General features: G+C 50.1%; 1 protein-coding gene across 3 annotated transcripts in view; it reads right to left on the reverse strand.

Annotated features, from left to right (window-relative positions):
* Positions 1 to 814: 814 nt before the first annotated feature.
* The window catches only part of NOS1 (nitric oxide synthase 1), a 228,813-nt gene continuing 215,319 nt past the window's right edge, over positions 815 to 14,308 (reverse strand). For all 3 annotated transcript variants that reach the window (XM_032240963.1, XM_032240971.1, XM_032240980.1), the window contains 7 exons: positions 13,196 to 13,406; positions 12,434 to 12,521; positions 10,724 to 10,845; positions 8,865 to 9,013; positions 6,193 to 6,387; positions 4,469 to 4,587; positions 815 to 1,674 (listed from right to left, as the gene is read on the reverse strand). In XM_032240963.1, coding sequence (XP_032096854.1) covers positions 1,659 to 1,674; positions 4,469 to 4,587; positions 6,193 to 6,387; positions 8,865 to 9,013; positions 10,724 to 10,845; positions 12,434 to 12,521; positions 13,196 to 13,406 — 900 coding nt within the window. In that variant the 3' untranslated portion in view covers positions 815 to 1,658. The remainder of the gene's footprint in view (positions 1,675 to 4,468; positions 4,588 to 6,192; positions 6,388 to 8,864; positions 9,014 to 10,723; positions 10,846 to 12,433; positions 12,522 to 13,195; positions 13,407 to 14,308) is intronic.

The raw sequence follows: 14,308 nt of genomic DNA on the forward strand, positions 1-14,308 counted from the left end.
GGAGAAATTGCACCGGCCCCAATTCCTACCGAAGACTTGGCTGCCCATTTTTTGATCTGAGTCGAGGGTAATTTATTTGTCAAAATTACTTTAACAGGTTTAAAGCTTTGGAGATCAAGTGCAGAGGGCAATAAGCCCAGGGCCACGTTCTTCCCACCCCGAGTTGTGGTTCCTATGGAAGAAGCCACATGGGACCTCACTCTTCAACCTCATGCACTTTAACCAGCGTGTTATTACATCCCCAAGGTTAAAGCAGCAAGCCCCCTTTGGGGGAATAACAAAATAACAATCATATCGTTGCTTGATATTGTTTCCAGTTACCAAAGCTTTAACATTTAATCCATTTATATTATTTTCGGAGATGGAGTTTCACTCTTGTTGCCTAGGCTGGAGTGCAATGGCACCGCCTTGGCTCACTGCAATCTCCGCCTCCCAAGTTCAAGCGATTCTCTTGCCTCAGCCTCCTGAGTAGCTGAGATTACAGGCATGCGTCATCACACCCAGCTAATTTTTGTATTTTTAGTAGAGACGGGGTTTTACCATGTTGGTCAGGCTGGTCTCGAACTCCTGACCTCAGGTGATCCACCCGTCTCAGCCTCCCAAAGTGCTAGGATTATAGGCGTGAACCACCGTACCCAGCCTATCCATTCATATTCTTTAGATTCATGTAAAATTATGACTAGGAAAAACTGAGGACAAGTGACTCATCCGAACTCACCCAGTGGCAAAGCAGGAAGATCCAGGCTTCTTTGAACAATATAACTTCCGGGTCCCTTGGAAGGTATTGCTGGAGGATGGGGGAGTCAATGGATGTGGCCAAGTCAAGTGATTCTGGTGGGATGGGTGGGTTTGGGGAGGGGACTCGCCCAATCCATTAGATGGGTTCACGTCACATGAGGGCTCCGCTCGCTAGTCTCAGACTCTAAATGCATCAAATTCTGGGGCTGTCCCTTTCATTGGGAGACAGCCCCCTTAATCAATTTCCTACTCCTCCCTCCATGCCCTGAACCCTTTCTAACCAGCACAATTACGGGTCTTCCACATGTTTCAGGTACATGGGCGTGGACCCTTAATTATGGACACTCGAGGGATTAATATGGGCCAGGGACATGTTTCTTGGCATCGAGGGTCTTCAGTGAAAGAGGTGGAGATCTAAGGTTGACATACTTGTGCAAGGAAGAGAACGGACGGACCTGGCCCATCACACACACGCATACACACGCACGACCAAAAACGTCATCATAAAAAAGGCGAAGGGGGGACTTTTGTGGCTGAGGGACTGGCTCAGAGAGCTTGTGCCTAGTTCCTGCAGCCTTTCCAGGGGAACCCCAGAGAAAAAAACCCCCATAGCGACGGCCATGTTCCAGTGGTTTCATGCACCCGCTAGTTGCCCTTGTCAGCAAGAGAGGGGGCAGGAACAGAGTTTTGTAAGAGCCACTGCAGATTAGAAAAGCATTGCATCGCAGCAGGAAAACTCAAGAAGTCAACCCAGGAGGGCCGAGGAAACCACTGAGGGGAGAGAACCCCAACGAAGGAAACCAGGGCACAGTGACAAGGACGGGAGGCAGAGCAAGGGCCACGCGGGGTCCCAGAGGAAAGGTTCAGCAGTGTCAGTCTGCGCTTACAAAACCTGCAGCCAGCTGGGCAAGAGGGTCCAGTTAGGAGCTGAAAACCCTGTGGGAGGAGAGGTTGGAGGGGAGTTAGTGCCGCAGGGGCGAGGCTGCTGTGTTTCCTCTGAGCGCCCCAGGGAAAATCACCCATGCTCTGGGCTCAGGGGCTTCGTCTCTCTCTCTCTCTTTCTCTTTTTTTTTTTTTTTTTTTTTTTTGAGATAGAGTCTTGCCCTGTCGCCCAGGTTGGAGTGCAGTGGCGCCATCCTGGCTCACTGCAACCTCCACCTCTCACAGAACCTCAGCAGGGTTGAAGCGATTCTCCTGCCTTAGCCTCCCAAGTAGCTGGGATAACAGGTGTCCATCACCATGCCTGGCTACTTTTTGTATTTTTAGTAGAGACAGGGGTTTCACCATGTTGGCTAGGCTGGTCTCAAACTCCTGATCTCAGATGATCTATCTGCCTCAGCCTCCCAAAGTGCTGGAATTACAGGCTTGAGCCCCTGCACTGGCCTGTCTCTTTCATTTATTCTGTAGCCCTAGCGTCTTGGACAGGACCTGGCACCTAGCAGGGGCTTGTTTTGAAAGAATGAATGAATGAATGCTCACAAAGACAACTGGCCAGGAAGAGAAACATTTAAAAGGGTATTTTTTTTTTTCTTTTTTTGAGACTGAGTCTCACTCTGTCACCCAGGCTGAAGTGTAATGGTGTGATCAAGCAATTCTTGTGCCTCAGCCTCCTGAATAGCTGGGATTACAGGCACATGCTACCATGCCTGGTTAATTTTTGTGTTTTCAGTAGAGACAGGGTTTTGCCATGTTGCCCAAGCTGGTCTTGAACTCCCAGGCCAAATGATCCACCCACCTTGGCCTCCCAAAGTGCTGATTACAGGTGTGTCACTGTACCTGGCCAAAAAGGCTTTTTTTTTTTTTTTTTTTTTGAGACAGGGTCTTGCTCTGTTGCCTAGGCTGGGGTGCAGTGGTGCAATCATGGCTCATGTAGCCTTGACCTCCCTGGGCTGAGGCCATCCTCCTGCTTCAGCCTCCCAAGTAGTGGGGACCATGGACACATGCCACCGTGCCCTGCTAATGTTTAAATTATTTGTAGAGACAGGGTCTCCCTACGTTGCCCAGGCTGATCTTGAACTCTTGGGCTCAAGCGATTCACCCACCTCAGCTTCTCAAAGTGCTGGGTGGATAGGCGTGAGCCACCACATCTGGCCATAAAGGCTTTTGACAACTCAGGCAGTTGTGACCTTAAAGGCAATGATGTGAGTCTTCTGGCCACAACAGTATGTTTTTGAGACTGCTGTGTCATTGTAAGGAGAAAACAAACAAGATGCCAAATTTAGGAAATGAGTGTATGCCTTGTGCTACTGAAAAAAGAGACAGCTGAATCTCCACCTCATTCAAAGTAAAGGGCGTACAGGGGTGGCTTCCAGGTGTCCTGTGGCAGGGACTGGGGCAGGAAGCATCGGGAAGCGAGATTACAATCAAGGTTGCTGTGCCTTGGAATTCAAGTTCATGAGATGCAGTCCCAGTCTCCTGGTGCCTCAGCCTGTTTTCAGCAATTTCTAGAGGTTCAGTGAAATTGTCAAAATCATATGAATTGTAACTTGCGTTGATGAGAAAGCCCCAGCCATTTAGGGGGTGAGGAAGCCAGTGGAAAGGACACAAAAACTCAGTGCCAGACCTCCACACAACTCCAGGTGTGAGCCCGTTCTTCTCCCCACTTTCCTAAATGAGCAGGGTTCAAACACTTTTGTAGAAGAAACCCTGGCCCTAAATCTGATGCTAAACCCCAATAGGTAAAAAAACAAACAAACAAGAAAGATTTTTCTGATAGAAATGTCACAGATCTGGCTGGGTGTGGTGGCTCACACCTATAATTCCAGCACTTTGGGAGGCCAAGGCAAGCAGATCACTTGAGGTCAGGAGTCCGAGACCGGCGTGGCCAACATGGTGAAACCGCGTCTCTACTAAAAATACAAAAATTGGCCAGGTGTGGTGGTGCCTGTAGTCCCAGCTACTCAGGAGGCTGAGGTACGAGAATCCTTTGAGCCCGGGAGGTGGAGGCTGCAGTGAGCTGAGAATCCTTTGAGCCCGGGAGGGGGAGGGTGCAGTGAGCTGAGACTGTGTTACTGCACTCCAGCTTGGATGACAGAGCAAGACTATGTCTCAAAAAAAAAAAAAAAAAAAAAAAGATGCAACTTCCCGGATGCAAGAGCCATCATTCCATTAGGGAGTGCCCCAGACAGAAGGTGGCACCCAAAGCAGGGGCTCCCTCCCACACTGGATGGGCCTCAGGATTCTCCTGGAAAATTTGTTGAAATGCGAACTGCTGGCTGTGTGTGGTGGTTCATGCCTGTAATCCCAGTACTTTGGGAGGCCAAGGTGGGCTTATCATGAGGTCAGGAGATGTAGACTATCCTTGCTAAGACAGTGAAACCCTGTCTCTACTAAAAATATAAAAATCTGGCCAGACGTGGTGGCTTACACCTGTGGTCCCAACTACTTGGAAGGCTGAGGCAGGAAAATCGCTTGAACCCGGGAGGCGGAGGTTGCAGTGAGCCGAGATCACGCCACTGCACTCTAGCTTGGGTGACAGAGCAAGACTCCGTCTCAAAAATAAAAGAAAAAAAGAAAAGAAAGAAAAATGCAAACTGCTGCATCCTAACTCCTGAGTTTCAGATCCAGCAGGTCTGGGGCGGCCTGGTAATTTGCATTTTGAATACATCCTAGATGGTGCTGATGCTGCTGTTTTGAGGACCCCATCATGGGAAAGCCAGACATCCCTGCCCGTTAGGACCTAGAAGAGAGGGCTCTTCCCGCCCCTCGCCCAGGGATGAAGCCAGCTTACTCGTCGGTATCTTTTTTGCTCTCTTCAATGAAGGCAATGGACTCAGATCTAAGGCGGTTGGTCACTTCGTACGTGCGCAGGGTGACTCCGAAAATATCCTCATGGTACCGGTTGTCATCCTGGAAGACAGAAACATCCAGAAAACAGCTCTCAAATGGCAGACAAGGGCTTGGAGAGGGGGCAGACTCGCCTGACGCCTGGAAGGGAAGATACCTAAGGAAGATGATTCCTAGACAGATGAGGCTGAAGCCAGTGTCCCCAAGCTACCTTTGATCTCTAAGACTCTGCTCAGCAAAACTGTCCTCTGGGACACGGGGCAACTGTTCTCTGGGAAGTAGCCCAGTTGGCAAAGAGCATTTAGGTTGCCATCTGGAAACACTGCTGCTGCTCGCTGGATTCTCAGGTGAAAAGGGGCGACGAGGTCAAACGGAAACCTCACCATTTCCCGCTTTCCTCCCTCCAACCTGCTTCTGCAAGTTCAGGTCTGGGCAAGGCTGGGTTTAGTACGAAATGCCACAGCCTAGGAGACCACAAGAAAGGGGAGGAAAGAACCAGTGGCCGCTTAGCACTCAGGGAACTCCCCACAGCTGCCCACCGTGGAGACGCCTGAGACATGCATGAGTTTCTCTGGAGATGAGCATCTCTGTTCAACGTTGCCCAGAAAGAAGCACAGAAACACAATAACCTCCCCTGGAGTCTCAAAAAACGACGCAAGGGCCAACTGACTTGTGACATCTGAGAATTTACCAAGCTATGGGAGCTCCTTTGGCGGGCAGTCAATATTCTCAAAGGCCAGTGTCTTTGAGGATCAAACAAGAGGAAAATGCGTCTTGATGCTGAGGAAGGGCAGTGGTTGGGAGTGTGTGTCTGGCAAGCCGGGCATAATCATGCACAAGGTTCCAGCCTCCCTTAGTCCAGAAGATTTTGAAGAAAGTCACTCATCTGTAGAGTGGGTTTGTTTTCAGTTGGGGTACTTTTTTTTTTTTTTTTTTTTTGGAGTGGAGTTTCACTCTCGTCACCCAGGCTGGGGGGCAACGGTGCCATCTTGGTTCACTGCAACCTCTGCCTCCCAGGTTCAAGCGATTCTCCTGCCTGAGCCTCCCAAGTAGCTGGGACTACAGGTGCCTGCCACCATGTTCAGCTAATTTTTGCATTTTTAGAAGAGACGGGGTTTCGCCATGTTAGTCAGGCTGGTCTTGAACTCCTGACCTCAGGTGATCTGCCTGCCTTGGCTTCCCACAGTGCTGGGATTACAGGCATGAGCCACCACACCCGTCTGGGTGAGTTTTTAACTCTTATGCAAAATCCTGGGGAATCTATAAAAGTGTCTCTTGAGGGTCACACTAAAGAGACTGAGCAGATAGAGGGCTCCATAGCTCTCCTCAGATCTCTTTGTGCAGTGCTCAACCTGCACAACTGCACAGGGCAGAGCTGCAGCTGCCGGGGCAAGAGAAGTTGAGTTAGAATGGTTTCTGTGTAGCTACCCAGAGGTCCACTCACTCGTTATTTTCACGTACCACAGCCTCCAGTCATATTTACTACACCTGCCTGCATGCCCAGCCATCCTTCTACTTTCCCTGTCATTGTTTGGGACCACCTATATCCTCTACCCTGAGTGGCAAGTGCAATGAATGGCAGCAGGGATATCATCATGACTCCCCTCAGCATCAAGACAGGATAGTGGATTTGGGAAAAGGGACCTGGGACACCAGCCTCTCACGCACCCTCATCCGGCTGATGAACACGCCGGCATCCTCCGCCGAGAGCTTCCCCTGCTGGGTCATGATGCGCTGGATGGCTTTGAGGACATCAGCGGCCATGGTGACGTCCCCACAGACGTAAATGTGGCCCCCTTGCTCCTTCAGGGCTCGGTACACCGACTCTGCCAGCTGCTCTTGCAGGATGTCCTGCACGTACTTCTGCAGGGAGCAGAGGGCAGTGAGAAGGGGCTGGGCTGTGTAATGTGTCCGCCATTGCCCACGTCCCCCTGGGAAGCAGAGCCTTTTTCAGGGCCTTGTGAGCAGGTGGGATCTTTTGTGAGCTGATCCCAGGGAACAAGAATGAGGGACTGGGAAGAGTGAGATAGGGAAGGTGGGAAAGCCAGTTGTAGGGTGCAGGAATGCATTGTTCCACTCTTTGGACAACTGAAGCTCAGCTCTGCCCAGGACCCTCCAGGGAGCTATACAGACTGCTTCCCAGAGTCATCCCCTGCAGGCGGGAAAGGCGGGGAGCACCCACTACCCACTCCTCTCTCCTGGTGGCCAGTGGTCAACAGGTGTTAACACCTGCACACTTCCAGGTGTGCGGCTGGTTACTGCAGGCATCCTATGCTAGGGTGCCGGGGAAGCCCTGGGCAGAATGCAAAGATGCAGGTGAGGGGAGGAGCCACCAGCTTCCACTTCTGCAAAGCCGGCTGCTGTAACGGCATCAAGAAGAAAAAGCAGTAAGTGGGTGTGAGGTGGGCGCAGAGTTTGTCTGGTGCAGCTCTAGGGAACTGGTTTGCTCAGGACGTCTTTAACTCCTCCAGGAAACTCCCCCTGTGAAGCTGATACTCAGCTGGAACATGCAGGCGTGGCTGTAGAGACTCTTAAGACTGACGTACTCCCACCCCAGTTGTCAAATAGACACTGTCTGGACTCTCTGAGTGCTCCCCTCCACCTCAGATATCCTGGCTCCTTCCCTGGGACCCCCGGAACTCCCCAAGATCCAAGGGGAGCTTTAGTCCTGTGGCCCATGTCCATTCTGATTGGTACTGCCTCTTATGGGCTATGATGTTTATTTGTTTATCTTTATTATTTTATTTTATTTTTGAGACAGAGCCTCGCTTGTTGCCCAGGCTGGAGTGCAGTGGCATGATCTTAGCTCACTGCAACCTCTGCCTCCCGGGTTCAAGCCATCCTCCTATCTCAGCCTCCTGAGTAGCTGGGACTACAGGCATGCACCACCATACCTGGCTAATTTTTTTGTATTTTTAGTAAAGATGGGATTTCACATGTTGGCCAGGCTGGTTTCAAACTCCTGGCCTCAAGTGATCCACCCATGTTGGCTTCCCAAAGTGCTGGGACTACAAGCATGCACCACGATGCACAGCTAATTTTTATATTTTTATTAGAGATTGGATTTCACCATATTGGCTAGGCTGGTCTCAAACTCCTGACCTCAGATGATCTGCCCACCTTGGCCACTCAAAGTGCTGAGATTACTGGTTTGAGCCACTACACCCAGCTTAAATTAATTTTTTTAAATTTGTTTTTAAATATTTAAATTTTTTTTTCTAATTATTTATTTTTTAGAGACAGAGTCTTGGTCTGCTGCCCAGGCTGGAGTGCAGTGGCGTGATCACAGCTCACTGCAGCCTTGACCTCCCAGGCTCAAGCTGCTCTCCCCCTTGCTTCCCAGACGGCTGGGACCACAGTCCCAACTGCCGACGGGTATGTATGGGGTTCCACGGCACCATGCCCAGCTAACTTAAAAATCTGTTTTGTAGAGATGGAGTCTCAGTATGTTGCCCAGGCTGGTCTTAAACTCCCAGATTCAAGTGATCCTCCCGTGTCAGCCTACCAAAATGCTGGGATTCCAGATGTGAGTTACAGCGCCTGGCCAAACATTTTCATTATGGTAAAATACATCATGTAACATTTATCATTGTAACCACTTTAAAGTGTACAATTCAGTGGCATTAAGTACCCTTCTCAGTGTTGAGGGATCATCACTCTCTGGTTCTAGAAGTTTTTCCTTTACCCCAGATGGAAACCACATACCCATCGGCAGTCACCCCATTCTCCCCACCCTCAGCCCCGGCAACCACGAATCTACTCTCTGTCTCTGTGGATTTGCCTATTCCGGATATTACATATAAGTTGAATCTTGTAATATAGGCTGTTAAATATTTTATTTTATTATATATACATTTTTGAGTTGGAGTCTTGCTGTGTCACCCAGGCTGGAGTGCCGTGGTACAGTCTTAACTCACTGGAACCTCCTTCTCCCAGGTTCGAGCGATTCTCCTGCTTCAGCCTACCAAGTAGCTCGAACTACAGGTGTGCACCACCACGCCTGGCTGATTTCTGCATTTTTAGTAGAGATGGGGTTTCACCATGTTGGCCAGGCTGGTCTCAAACTCCTGACCTCAAGTGATCCACCCACCTTGGCCTCCCAAAATGTTGGGATTACAGGCGTGAGCCGCTGTGCTCAGCCTGTTAAATATTTTACATAGGTATTTTCCCTACTCATGCTTTCTGAAGCACAGAGCAATTCACAGAGGGGAGATCAGGAAGCTCGAGAATGAGGGTGAGAGGTTTCTGAGTGGGGTGTGGAAGTGTGTACACACATGAGTGTGTACCAGTGTGCATGTGTGTTGGGCTGGGCGGGGGGCTGTGAACGGGCTGGGGGTTACCTTTGGTTTGTCTGGCTCCCTGGAGTAGGCGGTGTACAGCTCTCTGAAGACCCCCTTGTTCTTGGCCTGCAGGGTCTCTTCCTTGTAGATATGATCTATCTTGGATTGCCGGCACCCGAAGACCAGGACCATGGGGCAGGGGTTCATTCCTGGGGACCAGGAAGACCTCATGTCACCGGTGGCTCTCTGCCTGAAGTGTGGGGTGGCTGAGGTGCCAGGGATGGGGTGCTGGGAACTTAGTGTGTGCCATGCAGACAGAGGCTCACGAACACTGGGGCAGGCAGATGTATGCATGCACACACATGTAACGTACACAGCTTCTCACATGCACGCACACGCACACACTGAGGAAGGAGGTGAAGTGTGTTCAGACTTTGGTGAACCTCCCTCCCAGCTCTCAATCCTTCCTTCTGCTCCTTGACTACTTAGGCACTCCCTCCATCAGGTAGTAGAGCCCAGACTCTGGAGCTAGACAGCCTGGGTTGAAATCTCAGCTCTATGATGATCAACTTACTCAATTTTCTTTTTCTTTTTTTTTCTCTTCCTTTCTTTTTTAAGACAGAGTCCCACTCTGTCACCAGGCTGGAGTTCAGTGGCGTGATTTTGGCTCACTGCAACCTCCACCTCCCAGGTTCAAGTGATTCTTCTGCCTCAGCCTCCCAAGTAACTGAGATTATAGATGTGCGCCACCACGTCTGGCTAATTTTGTATTTTTAGCAGAGACAGGGTTTCACCATATTGGCCAGGCTGGTCTTGAACTCCTGACCTCGACTAATCCACCTGCCTCAGCCTTCCAAAATGCAGGGATTACAGGCGTGAGCCTCTGTGCCCAGCCACAACGTACTCAACTTTTTTTTTTTTTTGAGACAGAGTCTCTCTCTGTCACCTAAGCTGGAGTGCAATGGTGCGATCTCGACTCACTGCAACCTCCGCCTCCCAGGTTCAAGCAATTCTCCCGCCTCAGCCTCCCAAATAGCTGGGGTTACAGGCATCTGCCACTATGCCTGGCTAAGTTTTTGTATTTTTAGTAGAGACGGGGTTTCACCATGTTGGCGAGGCTGGTCTGAAACTCCTGACCTCATGATCCACCTTGGCCTCCCAAAGTGCTGGGATTACAGGCATGAGCCACCAACCTACTCAACTTTCTAAGCCTCTGCTTCCCTATTTGCAAAATGGAAATAACAGGGCTGTTGGAAGAAATGAATGTGAAACATTACAACCCTGCCTGGTACCTGGCAAGTGCTTTATAAATGTTAGCTATTCCACTGGAATGACGGTTCCATGGGGCAAGTTTTTACTGACTGATTGATATTTTGTAATCATTCCTCAAATCAATGTAAAGGTTTCCCTTTCTATTTTAGTTATTTTTCTGTCTTATTCACTGCTATGCCCCAGGGCCTCTTACAGTGTTTGGCACTTATTAGGTGCTCAATAAATCCTTGTTCAATGCATGCCACAATTTGGGTTTCTTTCCCTCTGTCTCCTCCCAAAGCTGTTTTGCTATGTCTTTCACATAGCACTTGCTCTTGAATAACAGTCTTTGCAATAGTTATATAAGCATAGCCATTTGATAAGAACTAATGACTATCTTTTCCAGGATACTGAATTTTTTTTGAAGGGATCACATCTTAACAATCAAAGAAATGTCCTCTGGGGATGGAATTTCAGGCCCTGGGACAGGCTGTTTGGATGACACCATGAACTTCACCTGTGGGTCAGGTTGATGCTACATGCCTGCCTTTTCTGAGGCAGTGAGGCCAAGGAGAGACACCTTCACTGCTCTGCAGGGCTGCTGAGACACAGCTGGGCCTCCCCAGGTCTGGGGGTGGGAACCCAGTGGCCGCCGGACTGTAACCCACCTTTGTGTTGGATATCGAATTGCCGCTGTTGCCAGAAGCTTCGGAAAGGGGCAATGCCAGTGCCCGGTCCAACAAGGATGCAGGGGACTTGGGGGTTCCGGGGCAGGTGGAAGCTGGGTGCTCTGGGCAAGGAAGAGGGGGTCAGAAGTCTTGCAGGGCTCAAATCCGATCAAGAACAATTGAATCTTAGGTAGACCAGGTGGCCATCTTCGGCAGATGTACAATGAGACTTACGGCTCTTCAGCCGGGGCCAGGTACCCCTTTTCAGGGTGGGAGTCTCACCAATTAGGGGAGTTCCAAAAATGGGGGGTCCCCAGGGTCTGGCTATTCCTCCATGCCCCAAGTTGTCTCACTGCTGAGCTCAGCAAATTCAACCCAGAGTTTATCTACATTAGCACTGTTGTCACTTGGGGGGGGACACTCCTTTGTCATAGCACTGTCCTTGCATTGTAGGGTATTGAGCAACATCCCTGGCTTCCACCCACTAGATGCCAGGAGCACACATGACTTGTGACACCCAAAATGTCTTCATGCATTGTCAAATGTCCCTGGGTGGCAGGTGCGGGGTGGTGCAAAAATCACTCTGATTTGAGAGTCACTTTCCTTCTCTCCTCTTCCCTTCCCCTCCCCTCCCCTTCTCTCCCTCTTTTTTTTTTTTTTTTGCTGTTCCCTCCCCCCGTCCCTCCTCTTTTTTTGACGGAGACTTGCTCTCTCATCCAGGCTACAGTGTAGTGGCATGATCTTGGCTCTCCGCAACCTCCACCTCTCAGGTTCAAGTGATTCTCCTGCCTTGGCCTCCCAAGTAGCCAGAATTACAGATGCGTGCCACCATGCCTGGCTACTTTTTTTGTATTTTAGTAGAGATGGAGTTTCATCATGTTGGCCAGGCTGGTCTTGAACTCTTGACCTCAACTGATTTGTCTGCCTTGGCCTCCAAAAGTGCTGGGATTGTAGGCCTGAGCCACTGCGCCCAGCCCAGAGCCACTGATTTAATCAACCATGAGATCTTTAAATCAAGCAGTCACAGACTTCAGTGCATAAAAGGATCACCTGGAGATGTTCAAGGTGCAGATTCCTGGACCATGCAGTACATCTGTGCTCAGGACTCTATGCTTGAAACACCCCAGAGGACTCTGATATCAATGGTATTTAGATCATTATCAGCGGGATTGTGAACATTCTAACCTCAACGGTTGAGAAAAATGATTGGCCAAAGCCACTCTTCAGGTAGAGAAGTTAATGATCAATAAAACAGGTTAACTATAACAGGTCTAGGCTCAGCTATAGCCTTTAAAACTGAGTTTCGGGGGAAAAGCTCCAATTAATGGGGGTGATTAGATTTTTCCTGTCTCTAGGAAACTGGGACTGATTGGGACTGACCAGTAGAATTTGGCCAGAATTTCCACTAGCCCATAAAGTCCATGATGGTGGAGACTCTATTTGCCGGGTTTTCCACGATAGCTCCAGCATCTGGCCCAGTACATAAATGTGTGTTGCATTGACTTGACATTGACCAGAGGACTTGCCTAGCTCGCTGTGCTAGTCTCATCTCGTTTTTGTAACAACTAAAAGAGACGCGGGACATTGATCTTCCTCCTGTCTCACCCAGCCATCTCTCCAGAACCCTTCAGACTGGCCCACCTACCCCAACCGGCAACATCAATGTGCAGATTTGAGATGATCGCCCATTTTTCTCCACTTCTTACTCACCCCCTCACGAAACAGGGGACCACTTCGTCAGCCTGTATCCGGTTGAGCCAGGAGGAGCACACGCCGTGGTGAATTGGTCCTTCTCCATCTAGCAGAATAACCAAGGCAGTCAGGGTCACCCACTGCTCCCAAGCACAGCCTCCCCTCTCCCTCACTCCAATGCAGAATGCTCGCAGGCCCAGTGCCAAGTTTATCCTTTGGAATTCCTCCCCAGGATCCCTCCTTCTGAAGAGGAAGAGGAAGTGGCATAGCTGGGGTGACTTCGTGCCTGTGCAACCGGCCGGGGTTCTACTGGGTAGGGGTGGGTCGGATTCACATCTTTCCCTATTGAAGGGTGCTTTTGGTGTCTTGCTGGCATCCTGGGATTCAGAGCTGTTTTGGGCACTGTGCATTTTAATTGCTTTATCTCAGAGGAAAATTACAGGGCAGAGCTTGGGTTATCTGACTTACAACCAGCAGGGCATGATACAGCAGAGTGCTCTCCCAGGCAATGAGCAATGGTGGCTTGTTCTAGTTGCTGCTCTGGGGATGAGGGGTCACCATTGCAAATACCCATCTTGCCTTTTTCCTAATTCTGCTCAGGCTTGGCTCTGCCCCAGGGGACAGTTCACCTGCTGTTTCTTCTCCCCGTTTTCTGGTCTTGTGGGTGAGTCTCTTCCCAGGGATCTGGGATTTAGCCTGCAGGCAGTGGTTGGGGGAGCCCTCCAGAGGCCCCTTGGGGGAAAATGCAGAGGAGGCAGCTCTCCCAGTAACTCTGCCCACCTCGGGTGCGGTAGGAAACGATGGCCACAGTGAGGTGCACTTCATCCGGGTACATGTCTGGGGAGGAGCTGATGGAATAGTAGCGGGGCTGCAGCAGGGACAGCTGGGTCAGGAGCAGGGTGGCCGGCATCTGGATGGACGGGAACTCCTCCAGCACCTCCACGATGGTGGGGTTCTTGCCCCATTTCCATTCCTCGTACTCCTGCAAACCCTGTGCCAAGGCGAGGGAAAGACAAACTTGAACCCAGCTGCTACATATTTCCCATGAGGACCTCAGGGGATCCAGGAAGAAGGCAAAATAAAAGTTGACAGGTGCGGTGGCTCATGCTTGTAATCCCAGTGCTTTGGGAGGCCGAGGAGAGAGGATCACTTGAGGCTAGGAGTTCAAGGCCAGCCTGGGAAACATAGTAAGACTCTGTCTCTACAAAAGTTAAGAAAAATTAGTTGGATGTGGTGGTGGATGCCTGCAGTACCCCAGTTACTTGGGAGGCTGAGGGGGGAGGACTGCTTGAGTTCAGGTGCTTGAGGCTGCAGTGAGCCATGATTGTGCCACTGCACTCCAGCCTGGGTGACAGAGTGAGACCCTGTCAGAAGAAAGAAACATAAAGAAAGAGAGAAAGAGAGAGAGAGGGAGGGAGGGAAGGAAGTGAAAGAGAAAGAGGAAGGAAGGAAGGAAGAAGGGAAAGAGAAAGAAAGAAAAAGAAACAAGAAAAGCAAGCAGGCAATAATAGTTAACACTTGAACAGAAATTATTCTACGTCACGTTTTAATCCTCATGAGGACCGTATGAAATAGGTATTACTATTTTCCAGTTTTATAGATGAGTCTTAAACTAGGTGGTGATGCTGAGTGAAACTGACCCTTACTCTAGACAGTGTGTCCTCAGAATCTGTGTTCCGAGTTACTACACACTCCTGAAGTCCAGAGAGACGCACTATGGAAGGGAGTCATGACTCATGCGGGGAGTGGCAGGCATCCATTGCAGACCTGTGATTTGCTGGTTGCAGAGTCTAGAGATGCGTCTTTGGAGAGCTTGGGTCATGTTCATGACGGCGAACGGCAGCCCCGGAAAATCATGTTGGGGTGTGTGGAGGACCATGTTTGGGGACACGT

Source organism: Sapajus apella, unplaced genomic scaffold (genome assembly GCF_009761245.1).
Source record: "Sapajus apella isolate SASKATOON/1434 unplaced genomic scaffold, GSC_monkey_1.0 scaffold2, whole genome shotgun sequence".
Lineage (NCBI taxonomy): Eukaryota > Metazoa > Chordata > Mammalia > Primates > Cebidae > Sapajus > Sapajus apella.